The following is a 24,059-nucleotide window of genomic DNA, read 5'->3' as shown; positions in this document are numbered from 1 at the left end:
GCAAATCAGTCTTGACCCTGTGCCTCATGGGAACAGTCCAGCCCGAACTGCCAAGCCAGGTCCTCCCTGGACCAGAACCAAGCATCCTAGAACCGCTTTCGGGGTTTCAAACCTCATGAGCCAGGGTAGCTTGAATCCAGTGGCACAGTGAGCCCAGCACCCATGTCTGAGCATACCCGGTGCACTTAGGGCGAGAAAGCAAAAGACACACAATTTGAGGTTTAACCCCTCATCAGCCAGGATAGCTTGAATCCCGCACCAAAGAGAGGGTTAGGTTCCAATTCCTGGTTCTTACTTTCTAGATCTAAAGAAAAAAATGCACCCAATTATTCACTTAAGGACAGTGCATTACTCATGAGAGTGAAAATCAAGATGACATCCTTTCTTCTGATCTTGTAAGCCTTACAGTTGCACGAATGGATAGTCTCCCTTGACCTGAGGGACACCAACTTTCATATTCCCATTGCAGAGACCCACATATAATATCATCTCAGATTTGTTGTTGGCAGTGTACGCTACGAATGTACCATTCTCCTTTTCAACTTGTCCTCTGCTACCAGAGTTCATGAAGGTCATGGCTACCACAGTAGAATAAGTACTTTGTTAAGGGATGTACCTATTCCCTTGCTTGCATGATTGGCAACTAAAATTATCTTCCCTGACTCAAGTTTTAGTGCATTAAAGAACTACTGTCTAGCTTTTGCAAGACTTAGGATTTCACATCATTCGAGAGAACTTTCCTTAATTTCGAGTCAGAGACTCCTTCATTGGAGCAATTTTGGATACTCTGCAGAGAGATTTTAACACATCCAACATTTGGTGTATCAATTTTATACAGCATCTTACGCACACTGCCAGATTGGTTCTTCATCGTAAAATTCGGATGAGAGAGAGAGAATGTTTCTGTGAATTAAACTTTTGTAGATTCTGTGCTATGAAATCAGTTTTATGCTCGCCTGGAAAGCAAGGTTCTTCCACAGACTCATTAGGACTAAGTAGTGTTGGGCAACTCCGGTCATTAAAGGAGCATCTTTTCCCTCTGTGTTCTCAACCACTGTTAATTATAGATAGCGTCTTTCTCCCCTAAAGGGATGGACAAGCACTAATCCAACAATGAGATAACTGCACTGTTCACCTTGTGAAAGATTAATGCATACAATATTTCAGTATTTGATCACCACCTCCTGGTGTTGAAAGCTGATCAGCCTCTATGAGGGAAACAAGTGTGAAGTCATAGAGACACAACTGCATTTTTATTTTTTACGTGAAAATTGCTGCTTTTATAAAGTAGGACGGTGTACTCTTAGAAGCATTGTTTGTATAAACGATACACCTGTGGTTGTGTTGAATAGACAGAGAAATTGGGCTGTCGGCAGCTCATTTAGTGGGAGTCAAAACCCTTGTCGGCCAGTTGAACAGACTGTCCTCCATAAGCTAAGAATTGGCATTTCATCAAGACTTGGTGAACCTGCTCTTTCAGACATGGATTTTGCTGGAGACCGCATGATTATTGATCTTTTGCACCAGGAAATGTTAGAGATGCGTTCTTCCAACTCTATTGGAAACTGGGTCTGCACTGTGTGTTCCAACTCTCTTATGTATACCTCCAGTCCTTCTAATGGAGAAGGTTGTTCAGAAGGTAAGGCCACATGATGCCTGGGTGATTCTGATTGTCTGACTGGGCAAGTTGCCTTTGGTTTGCAGACCGTCTGCATATAAGCTCCGAGTATTCATGGCTTCTCTCATGGATGGAGACTGTGTTGGCTCAGCATGACGGTCAGGTACTCCTTCCAAACTTACCCATATAGAACCTATATGCTTGGAACATGAGATCGTTTCGTGAGTACGAGGCAGCTAGAGCAGTCTGTTCCAGATGGTGGACTGCATTTATTTCTCTGTGTATGAACACATCTGTAATCCCAGTGGTGGCATGGGTGTTGCATATCTTGCAGTTTGCAACCTCTGTGTCAGACAGAAGTTTAAATACTGGAACAATTAAGGGATATTTGCTGATGATTTATGCTTGAACATTTTCACATAATCTGGGTTTCTTGTTAAAGACACCAGTTGCTGCCAGATTTCTCAAGGGGTACCCACATAGGGGTATATATCCTGCTTTGGTCCGCCATGGGACATTAACTTGGCCCTTGCCTTCATAATGAGGTGCCTTTGAACTGCATGTTTGCCTACCAGAATGTCTTGTGTGGTAATTGCCGTATCGGCAAGGAGGGGGAGGAGTGGTAGGCAAACAGAGAGACCTGATGCCACAGACTCCAGTGGTGTCAGTGGCAGAGAGCAGATTGGGCACGTTGCCAGCTGCTTTAGGAGTATGAGAAATGTATGTGTGACTGAGTTGACCCTATGTGATTCGCTGATGCTCGTAAGCTCCTGACAAGGACTAATTGCCGAGCCCTTGCATTATAGGCCTCGCTGAGGTCTCTGGTATTGTTTTCCTGGATATCATCTATAAAGAAGAACAAAAAACGTTTTTAGAATACTTGGATTGCTCTACCACATTTTGGCAAGATTGACGTTCTCAAACTATTACATATTTAGACTATGAACAGTCCTGATGAAAGTGTGGCGTACAGAGGATTATGCCAATTAAACGTACTTCAGTAGGTTTAATGTGTACGCGGTTGTAGGCCGTCCAAGCAGGATGTGGAATATGACTGATACCTCTGCCAAACTCCATGTGGTTGCGTCACAGCAGGGACTTTATGTGTAACTTTTCTTCGAACTCTGATTTATCACTTTGGTGGTTGTAGGGCTCTAATAATTACTTTTTTTTCTTTGCTATTTTCATTTGGTGTTTTTGTAATTTGATTTATATTTTGGATTGAATTGATGATGAAATTAAAATAATCGATTAAATAAAAAACAATGTATTTGTAATAATCTTTAGATGTGTCCACAGAAATTCTATTGTGTATAGGATCTAGTCTTGCACACGTTTTGTGGCAAAGTAAGTCACTTTCACAGAGTAAAGGAAACTGTGTTTGGTTTTGTGTTGAGTGTACAGTAAGGGTGCAGTTTCCTCCCATCCTCACACCCTGTAATTCTTTACCAGACTCCTGTGGTACCCTATGTGGACATTCTTTATAGCGGTCAGATTGAGGGTGGAGTGAAGGGAGATAAGGTTTGAGGGAAGGCTAGCTGTGTGATCGGCATCATAGTGCCGTGACATAACATGGCTGAAACCCTATTTGGATCTAGTTTAGGGCTTGTAGAGAACTTAATGTAAGGAATCTGCGGGAGCTGTCCAGTCTATCATAAAGACCAAAAATAATGAACTTTTGCAGAGAGGACACCGGTGCGTTGCGATTTGGTAAGGCTCGCAGTACTCTTGCTACCCCTTGTCTTTGGGGTTATGAAGGCTGCGGCAGAACCAGAATAGATTAAGCAAGGCACTCAGAACCTTGTTAACTCTCTGTAGTTTCTGCCCTACCCATTCTTCTTTTGACAGTGAGCTGGGTCAACCTTGATGTCACTCCAAGTACCCCTGGCATTGTGGTGAATCAATACCCTTGCACTCTTTAGCAGTGCAGTCCTGTTTTCCTACTGTTCTGGAGTAGAGCAGTTCAAAAAGTATAATAACTGTGCTGGTGCAGGAAATGAATGAAATTTTATGTTGTACCTACAGCATGATTTCTCAGAACCGCCCAGCTCCTCCTTCCACTGTGACAGCAGGTATGTATGAGGTGGCATGCAGATATGCCAGGAGCGTTTCAACCGCTCTAAGCAGTGCATTTAAAAGCATTATAAGGTATGCGGAAGCAGATTTTCAAGTGAAAAGGTCATCAAGGGTGTTCATTGTAATAAACGTAGTTCCTGAGGTTCACTGACCATGTTACGCTATACTTTTTGCGATGATTTATTATAATGCAAGTGCTAACAAGCCATCGTTTCTAGTTTGGGCCCCCATCCACCGCTGCCGGAGTTTCCTTCGGAGTGTACAAATGTGACCCCAGTGTTTATGGGTGTGCTGTAGATTTCTTGGCCATCCTTTTTAGAGGCAGGTGGATGGTGCTTAGGATTGTGCTTTGAATTCCTCCTCTAGTGACAACTGACTCTACCCTAACATCTGCTGACTTGGAGCCACCCCGAAGTACCAGTTGCAGAAGGCTGAAAAGTGCCGAAGCTGGTGCACAAATAGAACAGGCTGTGGGTCTTCTGGCTTAAGGTAGAGGGGAGGAGAGCTTGGCTTAAATGGCGTATGTCCCCTATACACAAGACATCCAGAAGTATGCACACCAACCCCAGCCCCTCTCTTTTCAGAGCCTTTTTTCCACTAATACCAATATTAGAGGGCATCCTCGGTGGCCAGCCTCCTTGGATGCCTTGCATCCTGAGACTGACGCAAACCCATTCACACAGTGACAGAGGCATATGACTGGGGAGCGGGGGAGTGGAGGCTTTGAATAGGCAGATGCCGGAGAGTGCTTGTTAAGCTGCCTGCTGACTCCATTGATGATATCTGTGTCTGTTTCCCTGATAAACAGATAGACTGGGTTTAATGGGCACACATGTGGGAAGCAATGAAGAGTCAATGAAGCATGCAGGTGTGGAAGTGGTCCATGTACTGTGTGTAAAAGTGGAGTGGGGCACTGTCTAATGCTGGAATATGTGAAGGTAGGAGGGCTCTTACAAGAGCTTTATGGAGGTCGGTTGGCTGAAATCTATGTGCAGGGATATAAAAAACGGTCTGTTGTCGGTTATTTAGGGTCTTGTGGTTGTTAGTGAGGCTATTAGGGATACATTTTGGTGTCTTGGGAGGCTGTCTCAATGGAGATATGCGAGGGACAGAAGAAGGCTATGTGAGGGTCTGTAACCATTAGTCTGTCTGTCTGTGTTATGATAGTTCTGGAGTGCATGATGATGTAAGAATATTCCACAGTGAATAGAATGATGAGTGGTGGTTTAAGTCAAGATGAGTGTTTTGTGTTATGCACGGTACAAATGGATATTACTCCACCAAATTTGGAGATAATCACTGTATTCATTGTCGCTGGTTTAGGAATTTCTCAATGTCTGGCTGTTTTGTGATCTTCCTCTTGTTCTTGTTGCAGCCGTCTTTGGTAAGAAATATCTCTTCCTTTTAATTAAAATGTTGCGGACATAAAACTGAATAGGCCAATTAGTATTTAGCAGTATACTCATCCTGTTTGTTATTTTCTACAGAAATGTTCCTTCACAAAGGTTTTTTCAGACTAGGGGGTACACACATCCACAGTGATTATGGCAGACTTGCCAGTAGGTTCTTCCTTTTTATGGTAATTTTTTAACATAGTAGCCATGTTTTAGTCGTAGAGACTTTGTTGGTTGTGCCTAGAGTTTCAAGTGGACTAAATGGTGCTTTTGATGTTTTCACTTTATTAGACAATCCCAGAAATTATGGGGAAAACCTCGAATTCCAGCTTGGTGGGTTTTTGATTCACATTTCCTGAGCTCCCCGTGTATCTACGCCATCATTAGTAATAGTTTCTGGTGCTATTAAACCAAAATGTAGAAACTTTACCTTTAAAAACAATGAATACTTAAGACAGCAAGCATGACCCATTCCATCTGTGCCAGAGACCATATAATACTCTTCATATGTGCTTGTCCAGTAAAGGGTATTGCAACCTATAACAAGCTGCTCATGCGCAGTGGAGTAACCAAAACACCGGTAAATAGTACTTGCATAGAACTCAGACACTCTTGTAACACTTTAACCGAAACCAAACTTTGTTAAATGAAATGTCTTTTACTGTCCTTGTGATCTGCTCAAGATTTGAAGCATTTTCTGGTTGTTGAGCAGAGCGTTTGAGAAGAAACTCCTATTTTGAGGGCCAAATGATATAATGTCTGAAACCATGGCTTAGCAGGACAGGCCTCTTGAATGGCAGTGTGCTGTTCTCTGCTTTAGAGTGCTAGGCTGATTGACACTTGGGCTAGGATAGGGGGGTCTGCTCTTGGCAGGGAATCACTGCATCAGGATTGATCCACTACCCGTATAGACTTCCGTCTCAGACATCTGGGTCATATGCTCTAAACATAGCTTCGGTGTCTAGAACCCAGGTCAGTCTCTGTTTCACTCACCGCTTTGGCACTTGTTCTAAAATCATGGGACCCTCTTGGACAAACTGCTATCTCCTTATGCCTCATTACCCACATTTATAATCTGGAAATTACAAATTGTGAATGGGTGTTGATCTAATGTAATGTACTAATCGTGTAATATAAAAGACAAACTGTAGCGTACTGTTTCTACTACCCTTCCCATCACATCCTGCATTATGCTACCTGGTTTAGATCGAAGCAAACTTGCACGTTACTGCTCCATGTGAAGCACCTCATGTTTGAGATGCTCTTGTTGTGATAACAATTCTCACTGTAAAGTGGCATCTGCTCCTTTGAGTTACGTCAATACTTTATTAAATACGTAAAATAAATAAAAATAGAGTACGTGTTTGCCATGTTCCTCTTTTTCGCCTAAGGTCATATTCGTACCTACTAAAAGTCCTGCCAGTTATGTGCAGGTGTGGCTGCAAATGGCATCCTGCTGCTACATTCTGAGTCTGTTTGCAGGTCGGTGCCCCAATTTAAGGCAGTTTTGCTGAGTTGCCACCGTGACACCCACTGACCTTAATGCCATCTTCTGTAATTGTGTTGTCTATATGGACCTTGGCCTGGTTCGGTCCTTGAGAGTTTTAGGGCCTTGGGATCACTTGGTTTTGGATTCATTACCCACAGCTTCTACGATGCCTGCCTATGTGTGGCTTTGGATCGGTTGGCTCTGCAGTGGAGTGAGCCCCGGGTTCTTTAATGCCCTGGGGTGGATGGTCTTCAGTCAGGCAAGCGGATTTTCGGTTAGCTTGGTCTGAGCAATGGGATCTGTTAGCCTAAGGGTCTTTTTAGGCATCTGCTGAGCAAGAAGCGGGTCTGTTTTTATTGGCCTCCCTGATTGGAGGACAGTGAGACGCTTATGGATGGGCACTAGCGCCTTTGTTCCGAGGGTGTAGACCCTCGGCACTTGTTCTTGCTCATTGTTTCCATTGGGGTTAGTTCCTTGGGCACTGGGAGTCCGCAGGTAGCCAGGATTGCACAGTGCCATCCTGGAGAGTAGGGTAAAGTTGAGTTACACTCTGGCAAATCTGCCATTCCCAGGATGTGTGCCAGCAGCCACTTGGTCGCAGCATGTTGTTTATCCGGTGCAGGTGACTATATCCAGACCCGGTAGACATGACTAATGTCGGGCCTGCATGCCTCTCCTGTGGAGACACTGGCTCCAGAGTATTCTTAGCTTCTTGCCTCTGTCACTCAGCTGTCAAGAGCCCCCATGGCTGAAATAGCGCAGGGTCCGCGGTATGCCCCAGCCGTGTGCGAGCGGGCAGGCACCAGTCGGGCGGACTCGAGCTGCAGAGAGGATGGAGTGCGCCGGTGCCCTGAACGCCGAGGGGGCCTATGAAGAAGCCGCGGTTTCCAGGCCGGCCTGGAGTCTCCTGGAGAGTCCGTGCTGGAGGTGGGACCGGAGCGCCGACTGCTGCTCCCTGTAAGAGGCCGGAGAGAGACGAGCCGGGGCTGTCCGATCTGCAGGCGGACGGCAGCCCTGCCCGCGGCCTCGTGGTTGACTTGCCGCGCCGCGGTGAATGCGGACCGTGCCCGCAGCTTTCTGGACAGTCTGCGTCTGACGTGAATTCTGACCTTGGCCCTTTATACGTACAGGCAGTGGACTGTCAAACTCCGGCAGTAGCACCTACAGGCCGGTGCTTTCCCCTAATAATGAGGGGGGACGTGGGATCTGACGCGCCAAGGATCGTAGGCCCGTTCATGGCTGCGCCTGATCTCTGCAGACTCTATGAAGGAAGTGAAGGGGAGCCCGAGAGCCCCTCTTCTTAAGAGTGACTGCTGTAATTGGACTGTCTTCCTCATCACTGTTTTGGGGGTCTTGGAAGCCGCTGGAGGTCGTGTTGAACTAGTGGCTGGACGTGTGGTTCAGAATGCCCCCTTGGTTTGCCTGTGTCCTTCAACACCTGGTATGTAGCAGCTTATTTGTGCTCCTACTCATGGGGGTCTTGAGTGTTTTATTGTCTGCGTTCTTCCTTTTTTTTTGTCTTCAGGTGTCATTTAACAAGTGAGCTTGCACTGAGCGCTATAAATCTATACCGATTTGGGTAACTCCGTGTTTCAATGTTGCTGTTTCTTTCTGCCCGTTTTTACCTCAAATGGTAAGTTTTTAGGCCGCTAAACATATTACTTCCAAAATGCTGCTCCAATAACTGATTTTGAGTTTTGAACTTCTTTGTGCGTTAAAGACCTAGCATCGAACATTGATCAAGAGCTGTATTGCCAATCAAGTTATTTAAAAACAGAAATGCGACAAAGCAGTGCATCCTGCCAAATGCTCCTCACTTGACTTCTCATAAGGGCAGTCATGTAAAGGGGGAGTGTAACACACTCTTCAGCAGGGGCCAGGTTACTCTTCACTCTTTGGCCACACCCATTACCTCCTGTGGATCCATAAGATCTCTGAACGGACTATCTCCTACTACAGCCACCATAAGAGGTGGGATTGAGAACATAACACATACAAGATAACTACCAACACAGTAAAGTGACCTGCAGAGCTGATCAGAGCTGCAAACCTACCACAAACTATCAAAATGTGCTTCTGTCTCACGCCTACTTACTTATCACATCACTAAGTCCCTTACAACTATAACCACACTTTTGGTGGTCACCACGCAGGGCATGGAAACACTTCTCACATAGGCTCAAGACAAAGACAACACACTTCCAACCACATACCCATGCGGTGTACTGTGCTACCCATGGGGATAAGCGCTTCAGCGGGCCACATAACGGTAGTAAGCCTTTTGCTAATGGTCTAATACAATATGGTAGGTTATATTTGTCATAGACGATTTTGTGGAACAAGTACTTTTAATAAACATGCATGAAAGGCCGAATTTATTCTACATGCCATGGTTTGTTCAGTTTTCACATTTCACTGCTTCACTCAGTTAACATACAAACATTGGTGCTACGCCATCCTGTCTCTTGATGTGCTGCTGAATGTCTCACTCAAGGGAGGCTTACAAAGAAAGGAGAAGCCTAGCCTTCATGCATGTCCCTGGTTTGTCTTTCTGTTAGAGCATGCGCAGGTTCGCTCAGCCTCTCTGGCCGTTTTCGGTGAGAAGCCTTCAGAGCTTGCTTGTCCGCTCAGATATTGTCTCAGAAACTGTCCCCTTTGAACCTGGGTACCTTGGTTCAAATCCCAGCCTGCGCTCTTGATGTTATGTAATTCTAGGAAATCACTTAGTCTTGCTAATTAAAAAAATATTAAATGTAATTCCCGCTTGACAGACCTGATCTTGAGTCTGCTAGCACCCCACATAGTTTTATATTCATTTTTAAAGAGCGTAGATTTACCTAATTGGTGTCTGCACGCTTTACAGGTAACCAAACAGTTGAGAAGACGTCTTTTGTGTTATACAAGGTGCTATAATAAGGTCTAACCTAATGAGTGAACTCTGGAACATGTATTCATAATCATTCTTACTGAAGAATGAACTTATAGAAGAAAACTTGCACAGGAAGAGCAAGGCTTGGAACAAGGAATTGAGAATAGGGAAGGGAGTGCCAGAAAGAATACACTGAATCTGGAGAATCCCAGAGGTTTAAGAATCATGGAGGAGGGTTGGAGAGGGATGAGAGAAAGGAAGATGGGGGCAGAGCCATTGAGAACAGATGTTGAATGGACAACGGGAGAATCTAGAACGATAAAGTGAGGGAGAGGAGGCGAGTTGTGGTAAGATAAGGTGACACTTAGTTCTTTACTAAACAATTAAGCCATTCAGTTGAACCATGAAGGAGAGGAAGATTTGGAATCAATAGTATGGGATAAAAAATATTTATAAATACAATAAAAGTGTTTGTGTGCCATCAGCTGGAGGATCCGGAGTAAACAGCACATAATGTGCAGCTTCCCATTGCTCACGCGATGGCGTCACTCTATTTAAATACCAGTGCATAGGTAGTCCTGGGATTGCGTCTCACTGTTTGTGTCTGTCTCCTCTACCACTTCGTGCTGAAAGTGCTATAAATAGGCACGAGGGAACCCCTCGCTCTGTCATTGTGTACTAAATCACACGACGTGTTGTGGCTCTCTGGATCTAAGCCTTCACTGCAAATCTTTGTACAGTCGGACATGTCATGTCTGTGGTTGTCTAACAGTCTGTTTTCTTGTCCCCTGTTTTGTCCGAGTTTTCGTCACTGTGTGCTCCTTCTCTCACTGCTGTTCTGGAACGCAGGACTATGTGTGCCCATCTATCCTTTTGTTTGCTACTCAGCACTTCTCCTCGAGAGTTGGCCGTAGTGTAAGTGTATTCGGCACCTCTCACGCACATTAAGGGGGAGGGACGCGCGATTTCCAGGCTGTGTGAACCTGCCCGTCTCCTCGCACGTCTCACTGATTTTTTTTCCCGTCGGGGCTCTTTAGCTTTCTTCCTTCCTGGGACTCTGCTGATCTCTCTCTTCTTCATATAAATGCCCTTTTTGTACCCAGCATTGCATTTCCATCACAAAGGCCGATGACAAATGTTGGGTGAAAGGGCTTACATTCCAGTACTGGTCTCCAACTGGGTCAATCTCCCAGTCCTTTGCCCTCTGACAAAGTGTTATCCGGGCCCAGCTCTGGTTAACCCTTTCCACACCACACAGGTCTTTGTTTCGTGACTTTTCAGTTTGCATTTTCCATTGTGAACAACCAGTTCTGGCAAGTGCTGGGTTTCCTTTGGCTTTGGTACAGGAATGGCTCCAGGGGAAGTGGCAGTCATTCGGACTGGAAAGATGCCATTAACAATTGGGGGACACGAGGTGCTGTGGGAACCCGAGGGACTTGTTTTTGTAGAAAAATGATCTCTTGTCAAAGTTTAGTATGCGCAGGGGGTAAAGTTCTCCAAGAGGAATGGCTCCATCGGGAATGGCAAGCTGTGGGAAGATGTACTTTACAGTCTTGTACTTGGAAGGGGTGCTATAACAGCCTCACAAAGGAGGCTTGCGGGTTTGTATGAATGACATGTCTGCAGGCATCCCCACTCTGCCTCTCTGATACAATAGGCTTTCATGCAGGGTTTGAAATGTTAACCTAGAGTGCAAAAAATGCCCCTCTCCTCCATTGTGCTGTATATAAAGTGCAGACCTATATTCCTAATGTCCGTAGAGATCAGGAGCTTCAGTAGAGAGACGGGCTCTCTTCTATAGGCCCTGAAACAGTTGATGACAAAAAATAGGCCTAAATGTCCGTGTCATTCCATGAAGACAGTATGGCTTACATGGAAATGTGAGAGCAACATGACATTACCGGAGACTCAATGGTCTTGGCACTGCGTTGAGATAGACCCATGAGGTTTACTTATTGTTGCTGCCAACTGTTTCTTAAAGTCGCCTTCTCATTGGTCATTGTCTTAGAATATTAGATCATGTGATGAATATATATGTACAACACTCTACTCTGGCCAATCACCTCACTCCCTCTACTCCCTTGTGGTATTCATCAGTCATTTGTCCGCATACCTAACAAAGTAGGCAGCTCTCAACATCGAAGTATATTCATGACGCACCCGTAAAGCACCCCATTGTCAGAGTGGTTTTAATTAGTGTATTATGTGTCGGAGTATAACTCCACGTGCACCAGACGGAAAAACTGTCAATGTGTCAAAACCCCTATCCCCACTAAACTTCTAAAACGTCTGCAAGGAGACGCGTTGGTGCATTTGCAGATCCATCACTGTCTTGTGAATTTGAGGGCTTCATCTTGAGAACTCCTTGTGTGCAGCCGATATACCCTTCACAAAGTGTCTGTAACACCTTAGGTCCATTTTGCGGCAGAGCAATTTCCCTATGAAGCAGCTTCTCAGAAGCCCTTCATAGAGTATCATTTAGCCCTTAAAGGAAGATTGTCAACTCACAGGCCTCATCTAAATAGGGACACGATTAAACCTGCCTATATAAGGAACCCACATGAGGAACCCATTGTTCATAACAGGCTTCAAGATCTCTGATAACCGTGACTTGTCATCACATAGTACTGATGCCTCCATACTCTGTGATATTATTGGTGTGTGGAGCGAAATGCTTTCGGGGCACTATGCCTTGGTGATACAGTGGAGCCTAGTTTATTTTGGGACTGTCAAGGAAAAACGGTTTTACAATTTTGGCAAAACTGTACCCTAGGTAAAATACTCTTCACAAACAAATCCTCAGTTATTGCGATGGGTGTGTCATATCCTCTGTGCTGTGCCTGGTATCAAGCTCCCCATTGTCTATTATCCTTGAAATTGGAAGTTCCTGTGTAAGGATGTTAGACTTATCTCAGTCCATGCAGTCAGAAGTGCAGCCTTCAGGAGTGGCTGTAAATTCCCTGAATATCCATTTTAAGAACTAGTCTCACACACAGATCATATTTAGCTACCATGTTTTTGTGCCCTGGTTAAATGTAGCATGGACTATTGGCACTCTTTTGATAAGGTGCTCTTATGTGTGGGAGTAGAACAAAATGCAGATATATGCAGGGGGCGGGTTTAATCTAAACCTACTTCCACAACTTTACACAGCTTTCATTGGCCTGTGATAGAGGAGCACCTCATTTTGTAGTATTCGCCAACATCCACTCGTAGCACATTACTGCAAAGCATTGCTGATCCAATGCAGCTGATGAGATGGCTTGCCGCCATGTTGTGGGTCCGGTGGATCCCAAATTTAGATCCTTGCGATGCCTACTCAGTCTTCCATCGGTCCAAGGCGAGTAAATGGAGTACAGTGAAATGAGGTAATGGGATCACCTGTTATTTGCATTGACTTGCTGCACTTACAAACGACAAAAACGGCAGTGTGAAGTGCCGTTTAGAAAACACAAAATATTGTATAATGCAATACCAGCACAGTCTAATGTCATTCCAGGAAAAGGTCTTATATGTTTTCCCCAAACTTTGGAATGCTCTAATTTCTGGACAAGCCGCCTGTGTCAAAGTGTTATCATAGGACTATTTCTGATATTTTTTATCTCAAAAAGTTTCCTTTTTTCGATGCCATACACTATAATAGCTTATTTGTGCATACTTATTTCTTTGACTCAAGATTTGAGAAGCTGATGTCTGACTTTTCCATTCTCCTACAGCAAACGGCTGACTGGAACAAGTATGATGATCGGCTGATGAAAGCAGCGGAGCGAGGAGATGTTGACAAAGTGTCCTCAATCCTCGCCAAAAAAGGAGTCAACCCCAGCAAGCTGGACTTGGAAGGGAGATCTGCGTAAGTACCAGAGCAGGGCACGTGCATAAAGAGTTGAAGGTGGACAGTATTGGGGTCAAGTTAGTGGGTGGGCATTTTGGATTTGAAGTAAGTTGGATATTGGATAGGGTGGTGAAGAAGGCTTGTATTGGGGTCAAACGATGTGAGTGGGCCATGCCAAGCAGAAGGGTGACCGAAGGTATGAGTGGGGACAAAAATACCAAGAATAAGAGATGAGGCCAGGATCAAGGAAATTGAATGGTAAGATGATAACCCTTGTAAAAAAAAAAAAAAAAGGGTCAGAATATACTAGAAAAGTGGTGAGCCTAGGTTTTCAGAGTAATGTGCGTAGATCGAAAGAGCAAGCGAGAGAGAGGAAAGCCTTGACCTGGTTGTTGACAGATATATCTACCGTGTGACATTCAGCAAGGAGGAGGTCTATTGCAAGAACAAGGGTAAGGTAATGGGGATGAGTGTGCAGGAGGTAGACGTTTAGTCTACCGACACCAGCATATGTCTTTCTTTTTGTTCCGTTGTGTGGATTGTTTTTGTAACCGCTTTACCAGGCAGCAAATCGTTGGCTTCTTTCTTTTGGTAGTGGCAACGTGTCTGCCGAGACCTAAACTTGAGCATTGTCCCTTGCTCATGCCTTTTACTCTCCTTTGCCAAGTTACTATTAAATGTTAGCAGTAGCATCTACTCTGTAGGAAGCATAGTTTGCTTTTTAAGGGGTGCAGAGATTTCCTTTACAGAAATAACACAACATAATATAAAACTGAAGGCAGTAAGCTATAAACAAACAAAGTACTATACCATTTTGAAGGTAAGTTTGTTGTTTTTATGTCTTTAACGTTTTATTGTTTAATTTATAAAGCTACCACAATACAAGACTGCGGTGAAATATTCTGCCTCTCAAGAACTCTTAGTACACATCACAACAGTAACACAGGACAGTGAACAAAACAGTGGTGATAGAGCCTATGTGCATCCTCACTATAAGCATGTATCAGGCAATAAAGAGAAGCAGACGAGTGTGGAAACCACATCAAATGTAAATCTTCCACTTTTGGATGTGCATGGCCTGCCTGAGTCTCCTCCTTTTTAATAAAATGTTCTGAGCTCAATAACTTTGCCTTCAGTCTCAATGTTTACCTCTACTCGGTCAATCCGCCACCAGCTCTGTAACTTGCTCGTTCAGCTTGCCAAATTTCTCATCCAGCCAGGATGTAGACCTGGATTCTGTCCTAGACCACCAGGACGTGATCTCTTCTCGGTGAAGTGGGCAATGATCCCCTGTGAATATTTGGTTAAAGAAATCGGACAAATCTTGGCTTTCTTTTCCTTTGCCTTTTTACAGTCTCCATTTCTTTTGGTTACCAGTATTGTGTTTTCAGACTTGTATGCTTTAACCTGGAATCTGGTTGTTACGTTTGTAAGAGTTTCCTGCTACTCCACCACTATGTGTCACTCTGATCCAAGTTATTTATTATAGTGACTTACTCCAAGATGGCGGACTCACTACTATTGTCCTTTTTTATAGTATTTATGTATTGATTTATCCTTATGACATAGACTTCGAGCCCCAGATTCCTCACCTTTTGAAAAGTCCCCAAGCGTCAGACTGGATCTGGAAACTTTTTCAGAAATGTTTCTGCGAGCTGGAAGTTGGGGCCTTGCGGCTCAGGGCTGATAGACTTTCCACTCTGGAAATGGCATGCAGGGACTATATATGTCAGTTCCTTTCTTTCCACACTGCCAGATGCAGATCTGGCGCTTCCGCTTGTCTCTCAGAGGTGCTTTACCTCTTTGTTTTTTTCCCTCTGAATTCACTGTGTTCATGGCATGTTACCCTCTAAAACAGCAGGTTTCAAGCCCTTTAGGCACTGTCGTAAACAGATGTCTGTGACCAGTTGCTACCAGTTGTGCCTGCGGTCTCTGGGGTTGAGCCATGACTCCAAGACCTGCAGAGACTGTGCCTCCATGAACCTGAAGGCCATCATGGAACATGAGGTAATTGTATTTCTATATCACTTACTGTCCCTGACAAGGTGTCAAAGCGCTTTTCAGCGAGTAGCAATCTACTCAGGAACCCAAAAGGATTAGTGTAGGAAAATATGGGTTAATTTGAGCGATGGACATGTGAGTCTGTTAGTTGGATTAAAAAAGATAATGGAGGGATAGAAGAGGGAAGAGTCTAGAAAATGTTTATTGGGAGATTATAGTAGTTGAAACTTTGTTGCCAAGCTTAAGAAAACTCAGCGCCAGGATCGTTCCAAGTCCCGCTCCGCATCAAAGATCCGAGTCCCGGAGTCGATGGAGCCGCTTCAGAAGCCGATCTTTGACGCTCTCCAAGTCTTAAGGTAAGCACAAAAAAACAAAAGAAATCGTAACGGAGTTACACTCCTTCATGCTGCTCTCCCACCCCTGAGCAAGCATGTGATTGGTGCCAGCTGTTCGATCACACTCTCAAGGTTGGCCAACTTAAGAGCAGATTTCGCAGCGGTTGCTGGTACAACCTTAATTCCTGGGACCTTCAGCCATGCCATGTCAGTTCAGAGAGTTCACCTCAGTCAGGCTCCAGCTCTTCAGTTCTTGGCGCCTCCCACTGGCGTACCCTTTGTGCCTCAAAGAGCCATGTTGGTGAGTACACTCTTTGCCTGCTGGTTTCTCTGAGCTACTCTTGCCTCCAACTCCTCTTCTGATTCCACTCCCAGCAGCCAAATGGCATTGGGCCTAGGTACTTTAACCCTGATGCCGACCTCACTGCCCAAAAAATGGTCCCTGATTGTCCTTTCTGACACCAGTCCGACTTCAACCGAAGTGAGACCCGAATCTGACCGAGGCGCCCATTTGTGCACCTAAATTACCACAAGGCTGGCAATATTCTTGGCATTCCCTTTTTGGAACAGACTCTGATAACGATTATGACCCGGGTGATGAGTTCGCTCAGCTCTATCAGGAGGACATCTGGTATGAGGGTTTGCAGGAGGTTAGTGGTTAGTTGGACTAGACACCTCCCCAGGGGCAGCTCTTTTCTTTCTGTCCAGACTAGCCACAGATGCATCTGCTTCTCCATGCAAGGTCATGCGTAGGGAGATGAAGTATTTGATCTCTAACTCCCCACTCTGGAGGTGAAAACTAATGTTCTTACTGAGGCCCTGCAATGGACCAGACTTCTGCTGAGCTTCTCCTGTCTTTCAATGAGGCTGTGATGGACACCCTTTTGGGAACTTGTGCCAACCCCTCCTCTGGCCCGCCAGTCAATATACAAATAGCCAGGTGCCGTCACTGTGCCCCAGGCGACCTGGCTTCCTTGTCCTAGTTCCCCTCACTTGAAAGTCTCGTGGTTTAGGTCTCCACCAGCTGTTCTAATCTGAACACTTTTCCTACCACTTCCCCTGATAGGGAATCAAAGCGCATGGAGACAATTGGTAAGTGCCTAATTTCGGCCACTTGTTTGGCCCGCCGTTCTGTTAATACCGCCTGTTTGTTGGACCGTAATTGTCATGCCCTTAGGGATTCAGTAGCACAAGTCCTCCATGGTGTGCCTGAAGACCTTTGCCCTGTACTATCTCGGGCGGTATCAGGATGGTCGAGATGCGGGTAAGCTCACAATTCATTGTGGTTTGGACACTACTGACAACATAGATTGTGCAATAGGCATCAGCAGTGCCATACGTTGCCATCAACTGGGTTCTCTGGCGATGTCCAGTCCTCTCTAAGGGATATGCCCTTTGATGGGACTCGCCTGTTCTGGGACAAGCCTGACTATACTCTTGAACGCTTCAAAGAGAGTAGGGCCACTGCTCACTGTTTACCAACGCTCCTTTCATGGCTTTGGTAGAGGTGCCCCCTACCAACCTACCCCTTCAAGGGATCCAGAAGTTTTGCGGGAGAGACAGTGGCAGCAACAGTTCCTCCATAAGAGCGGAGGAGTTTCACCTCCCCCCCCCCCGCTGCGGATGCAGAAAGCATGAAAAATAAAAAGGTTATAAATGATTTTAATACCATTTTATTTTTTTTACTCTGCCAGCCTGAGCTGAGTGTGATGATGGAGCCAGTGGGCACTTCAGACCTCTCCAACATGAGCTGTCTTAGTTAGCTGGGTGGAGAGCAGGCACAAGCTCCAGTGCATGAAGGAGCACTCAGACAGCCTGCTCCAACCATCCTGGCACTTCTCCCATGATGTTTAACATGATTAACTGCATGAGAGCAGCCTTTGGATAGGTTAAGGAAGGGATTTGGCTGTGGAACATCGTGATGGGAGCCATAGACTGGAGAACATAGAGGATGTGCTGCAGGCTGCTAAAGGATTAGTAAACATTTAATTTTTGTTACGTTAAGGAAGTTAAGTTGCGGATATAATGTAATTTAACTAGTGCTTATTTTAAGCTCTCCAATTCCTTCAAATCAAGTTTGTGTAGCCTTCTAGATTAAAAAAAATGTTTTTATAGTACATACTTTGCATGCTCTGTGCCTCACCATTTTTCTGTCACCAACCGCCACTGGACGGAGGTGCTCACCACCCTGGAGGTGAAGTTCAGAGTGGCGTCAGTCCTTGCCGCCACACATGCCTAGTTAGTGTACCCTTACAGGGTAACAGTCAATCAGTGGAAGGCAGAATCCACCGATTCTATCTGGGTGGACAAGCAATCACATCGGACAGGGGGGCCCTTCAACTTGTTTGCAAAGACCTCGTCATACCCTTCCTTTCTACCCTGCTGCACATTTCACAGTCTACCCAACAACTGACTTAGGACCATCTCTCCCTCTGAGAGAAGGAAGTGCAATCCCTTTTGACCAATGGGGCTGTTGAGCTGGTGCTGGTGCCAGAAGTAGGGCGTGGTTATTTCCCACTACTTTCTGGTGCCCAAAAAGGACGGAGATCTTTGGCCTATTCAAGAACTACATCCTCTCAACGCCTTCCTCTGGAAGTGGAAATTAAATGTGCTCAACCTGACCCAGGTCTTTTCTGCCATCAACCCTGGATACTGAATTGTGGCATTGAACCTACATGGCGCATATTTCCATATCGCCGTCCTGCCTGCCCACCGGTGGTGCATGCGGTTTGTGGTGTGAGACCAGCATTTTCAACTCGCAGTGCTTCTCTTTGGTCTCCCTTGCACCCCTTAGGTGTTCACGAAAGTGATGACAGCGCACCTTTGGTGGTCGGGGGTGCCAGTCTTCCCCTACCTTGATGACTGGATGCTGAAGGTGGGCTCGCCTCAAGCAGTAATCAAGCACCTCCAGACTACGGTGAAATTTCTGTTGGAATTCACTAAATAAACTTACTGAAGTCATACCAGACTCCTTCTCAGATGTTCCCCTTCATCCTAGTCATTCTGGACACGGTTCTGTTTCAAGTTTTTATTCTTATGGTGGCCAGAGCATGTACGGTGCACTGCAACCCACACAATCCGCTAACCCCAGTCAGAATTTCTGCCTCAATGTCCTCAACAGAGAAGCAGCCACACCGTGCCCTTCAGTATGAAGCTAGCCTCAATCCTAATTATATATTATGTGAACACAATCCGAGAACAGTTCAATAGTCCATGGTATATCACAGATATCAAAACCTTTATTCAGTTCCTCTGAAACAAATCTTCTTTGCTTCCGTTCTCAGTTTCACAGAAACAGAATTCTTTGCAACTTCATAAATCCAAGCCAACACATTTCGTCCGCCTCAACCGCCATGACTTTCTCAAGGCTAAGGAACATACACAATAATAAACACTAAGTATTCTCACACATGTAAAACAAACCCCCAATCCCTCGCCCAGTGTTTTTACACTGTAGTACCTTCCAGAGCTTGCAAACCAAATTAGAGGGGTTGGCACGAGAAGGACCACATTTACTAAAATGCTGTTTGTCCAACATCAACCAGGAACACCCAAGTCATGCAGTTACATACCTCTGTGTTAGAAACCACAAATTGAATCCCTGCTGTTCATATAACTAGGAAAGGTGCCCGGGTGTAAAGCAAAAAACTCATCCCATATGGTGAAAAACCCAAAGAACCATGCAAAAATGTATTTTACAAAGGTACATATAACCGAGTTTTACCAAGAACTGGCATAAATATCCTCAGTGTAGTCTTGGGCAGCAAGGTTATTTCCTAAACTTTAAAGAAACATACAGAGTATAATGTCGTTATGGAAATAAATAGTAACCAAAACAAATATGACATTTCTGAAAGAGCTTCGACATATGTTTATCCTGTCTCCCATTGTCATACCTCAATGGGATCTTAATCTGGCCCTGATGTATCTGTTGTGCACTCTTTTTAAGCTGCTTCACAGCTGTCCCTTACGACTTCTTACCATTGCGGCTTTATTCCTCGTTGCATTCACCTTGGCACTGGGAGTGATTGAGCTTCAGGCTCTTTTTGTCAAACCACCATACACTACCTTCTTCCCATGCTAACTAGTTCTGCCGACTTGGGCATCCTTTCTCCTGAAAATTGTGATGCTGTTCCACGTTAGTCAAACATCCCCCTGCCAGCATTCTATGCTCTGCTTACCCGTCCAAGGAAGAGAGACTCCATTGCTTGGACCCCAAAAGAGCACTGAGCTTCTACATTGATTGTATCAAAGAACACCATGTAAACGATCAGCTGTTGTGGGGTTCTCCATGGCAAAAAAAAGCAAGGCAATGCAGAAGAGATCCATCTTCCGCTGGATCATGTAATGCATAAAAATCTGAGACGCATTGGCAAAAAAAGCAGTCTCCAGACTGACTGCTTGCTCATTCTACCATGACCAAAGCTGCTACCACTGTGTTAGCATGAGGAGTCTCTGCCCTAGACATATGCTAGGCAGCTAAGTGGGTGTCCCTCCATACTTGCATGAAGCACTATTGTCTGGTTTGCCAAGAGGGTTATTTTGGCCGCTTTGTCCTGCAAGACTTTCTGGTTTGAGTCCAGCCACAGACCCACCTCCTAAAAGGTACTGCTTTGTTTTCTATTGAGGAATCTGCGGCTTGAACTGCCTATCAGAAGAACAAGTTACTTACCATTGGTAATGCTCTTTTTGGTAGAGGCTCTATCTAGCCACAGATTCCCCACCGACTCTCCCATCCGCTCATTTTCTGTGCTTGGATTCTATCTGTTAATAAGATACCAAGTCTAGGAATCTGCCCCCTGTCTACAGATTTATTTTTGGGGCTCTGCATCTGGGGGTGCGGACAGTCTCAAAAGCGATTGACAGCATGCAGGAGTGGTGCCTATATGGACCCTGCACGTCATTTCCAGAGCAGAATGTCATCAGTGCGGAGCCGCAAAGCGTTACCTTTCGGTACACAGAAACATTACGGACTTCTAAAATAATTTCAGGACAAATTTTTCTGTAGCTCATAATGCACACTAAATGTGAGACGTATGAAGCAGCAAATGCATCAATCATAAACAGTAATTGGCCCAAGAATCCAACTCCGCATAATTGGGGTGTTGCGAGCCCCTTGCACTCCTGGGCCCCAATGCAACTGGCTGCACTAATAACGGCGGCATAGCGTAGCGGGCTGGCCTCTCTGCCATTTTACCCTTTTCCCACCATGCCTGACCATCACTCCAAACTTGAAATAGGTGTTCTATCCATATCAGAAAAAAATGAGCCCCCCACATGTTGCCCCCCTTTTTTCTTCCTTAATGCTAGAAAGGAAAATTAGCCCCCCTGCCCCCTTTTTAGGTCTCGGCTGCGAAGGCTGCGCTTGCGCAGTCTCGCTCCGAGATTTAATGACTTGGAGAAGAGGGGCTTGAACCCGCCCCTCTTCTCCCCTGTTCTCCATTGGCTGGCCTCTTGAATGCTGGCCAGCCATTGGAGAAGAGGTCAGTCATTCCTATTAGGCCCCGTCCTTTTCGGATCGGGGGGCGTGTTTTTTGCGAGAAGTCTCAGGGAGGAGACAACAGCAAAACACGCCCCCGAATCCGAAAAGGACGCTGCGTTTCTCCGAGGCATTTCTGCTCTGCCTCGGAGAAAGGCGGTGGTGTCTTCCGGTGCCCTCGGAACCGACCCAACCTTTCCTAATTAAACTCACGAAAATATTCACATGGATTTCTGGATTTAAACTGTAATCTCCGCCGCTTCTTTTATGAAGATGGAGCGCGCTGGTAAATAATGCATGCGTGATTCACTGGCGCGCGCCTGTGGCGCAGTTCGACGTTGTCGTGCGTGGATGCGGCCGGCGCCCTGACAGTGATGATCCTCGTGATGTATTCCTTGGGCTTCCCAGCAGGTCAGAGGATCCACAGAAGGTTACCACAATAAACGTCGAGCCTCACATTTGAAACTTCCGTTGATTAATGGAGCTGGAACCCGAATGAGCAGGAGCAAGGCGCGTGGCCCTTACTGATACCAGCTCAGATTAAATCATTAATCTTCCTGTAATTAGAAATCACTCACTAAAGGGAAATATTTGGATGCTGGAAATATTGTTTTTAACACGCCTCTTTCTGAAATAAATGGTCCTTCTAAAATGCGACTCTTCAGAACTAATGAGACCCCAGGAGTAAAGGGTGAGACATCGGTTTGTGCCTGTGAAATATGGGTTAGTATAGACTGTTCCTGCGCGCTGGCATAGCTTGACTCCAGAGGGACAGGGCGTGCTCTGAGATGTGGGTGGCTTGTTCGATCTGCTACTTTTATAGATTTTGTTAAAAAAAAAAGTGATTTGTTACTATTCGTCCTGCATTCATGCAATAGCAATTTACTTCTCTTCAAACAATTGAGAAGGCTTGTTGTAATTTTGCTGTTATTTTCGCTTCCTCCGGGTTGGTTACACGCCCCCTCCTGGACCGCTCTGCCCCTCCTCTCAGCCCTCCCCTTCTGCTTGTGTTTGCCTCTCGAGCGCCTCTCTCCCTTTTCGTGATCCCCTCTGACCCTCCCCTATCCTGCTGTACGCCGCCCTTACTTCTATCGCTCTCCTCTTCACGCTGTTTGCAGCGCCACGCTGTCTCCCTTCCATAGGCATTCTCCTTTCCCTTTCTGTCCGCCTGTAACCCTCTCTTTTTTCTATCCCCTTGTCACAGCAGCTCCCATCTTCTCACTCGCGCTATTGTATGTCCTAAGTTCTAAGGCCCCCTTTTTTCTCTCCTACTTTATTTCCCATGTTTCACTTTGCTGCCATTTTCGCTTCCTCCGGGTTGGTTACACGCCCCCTCCTGGACCGCTCTGCCCCTCCTCTCAGCCCTCCCCTTCTGCTTGTGTTTGCCTCTCGAGCGCCTCTCTCCCTTTTCGTGATCCCCTCTGACCCTCCCCTATCCTGCTGTACGCCGCCCTTACTTCTATCGCTCTCCTCTTCACGCTGTTTGCAGCGCCACGCTGTCTCCCTTCCATAGGCATTCTCCTTTCCCTTTCTGTCCGCCTGTAACCCTCGCTTTTGCTATCCACCTTGTCACAGCAGCTCCCATCTTCTCACTCGCGCTATTGTATGTCCTAATTTCTAAGGCCCCCTTTTTTCTCTCCTACTTTATTTCCCATGTTTCACCTTCTATTCCACTCTCCCGGGCCTGTCCTCCTTCGGTCTTATTCTCATTACCCCAACCTCTGCGTAAGTCTCACTTCCCTCCTTTACTTTCGCCCAGAGAGGACTTCTCTCCTTTATATTGCATCTTTACACCACCAAAGTAAGAAGTGAATATAGAACTTCGAAAAAGTACTGCTGAGGCTCGTTACACGAGGATGTATTGAGACCAGCCCTGCCCCTTCTGAGTGAGTGTAGATTGGTGTTTGTTGGATTTTCTCTGCGGTTGGGTGTTAGTGAGCATTCTCTCTGAACAAGTGTGTGATGTATATAGGTTTTAGGTCTAAGGAGTAGCCAGAAAATTAAAATTCTCCTCCACAGCTCTGAGGTCACCAAGCACGTGAGGTTGAACCTCCCTGGAACAGCTCCCCTTTCTCCTCCATCCAAACATCTGTCAGGTTCAGACTGGGACAAAAAATAGGCCAGGGAACCAAAAGAAAAGCCCCCCTCCCCCCCCCCATTAGGGAACCAAAAGAAAAGTGCCCCCCCCCCATTACCGACCCAGAGAGCTAACAAAAATGGTAATTTCACTGAAATCAACAATAACAAGCATTTACAATGCAACGGTCTCGGCATTGTTAAAGTTACAGCTATTGGCATTGCTCTTGACATTTTTGTTTGTTTTTGTTTTTAAAACATGTAAAGAAATGGCATTGTGATTTACAATGTCAATAGCTTAATCAGTGTGTGTGTAGGTGGCTCTGTGTGTGGGTGTAAATGCAATAGGTCTCGCATTTGAGAGTGATTAAGCTATTGACATTGTAAATAACAATGCCGTTTCTTTAAATGTTTTAAAAACAAAAACATAAACAAAAATAATGTCATGAGCAATGCCAATAGCTCTAACTTTACCAATGCCGAGACCATTGCATTGTAAATGCTTGTTTTTTAAAGTGAGTTGCGATGCAGAGGGCCCCTGACATTGCAACTTCTTCTTTCTCACTGAGAGCTCTTGCCTTGCAAAAGTGGGCAGCCTCTACTGCTCTCTCTTAAAGACATGGGCTCCCATCTTGCCTCAGCTCCTCCCTGCCATCCCAATGAGGCATAGGTGTAAGACCTCTCCTGTTCTTCAATTATTTTCCTCTCCAGTGGGCAATTACTCCAAGTCCGTAGCAACTCTGGCACAGTAAGTGTGTTCTGGGCCCTTAGGCAAGCAATGAAGCATAGTGAAACAGACATGATTGGGGGTTTAGCTGGCTCCTCATATCACTGGGCCCTGTTGCCACTGTACCTGCAGCACCAATGTTACTTTCTGCCTCTTTTTTGTA

At 45.5% G+C, this 24,059-nt stretch overlaps 1 protein-coding gene across 6 annotated transcripts in view; it reads left to right on the top strand.

The window, feature by feature from the left end:
• UACA (uveal autoantigen with coiled-coil domains and ankyrin repeats) overlaps positions 1–24,059 on the top strand; it is a 350,198-nt gene that overhangs the window by 212,806 nt on the left and 113,333 nt on the right. For 3 of the 6 annotated variants that reach the window (XM_085644676.1, XM_085644674.1, XM_085644672.1), the window contains exons 1-2: positions 7,357–8,018; positions 13,163–13,296. In XM_085644676.1, the coding sequence (XP_085500802.1) occupies positions 7,983–8,018; positions 13,163–13,296 (170 nt within the window). In that variant the 5' untranslated portion in view covers positions 7,357–7,982. Of the gene's footprint in view, positions 1–7,356; positions 8,019–13,162; positions 13,297–24,059 lie in introns of those variants that run through there. The other 3 variants (XM_085644675.1, XM_085644673.1, XM_085644671.1) reach the window with 1 other exon arrangement.

The sequence above is a fragment of the Triturus cristatus genome, chromosome 3_1 (assembly GCF_964204655.1).
Source record: "Triturus cristatus chromosome 3_1, aTriCri1.1, whole genome shotgun sequence".
Classification (NCBI taxonomy): Eukaryota; Metazoa; Chordata; class Amphibia; order Caudata; family Salamandridae; genus Triturus; species Triturus cristatus.
Note: the sequence above shows the minus strand (reverse complement) of the source record. Positions and strands in the feature narration are given on the sequence as shown.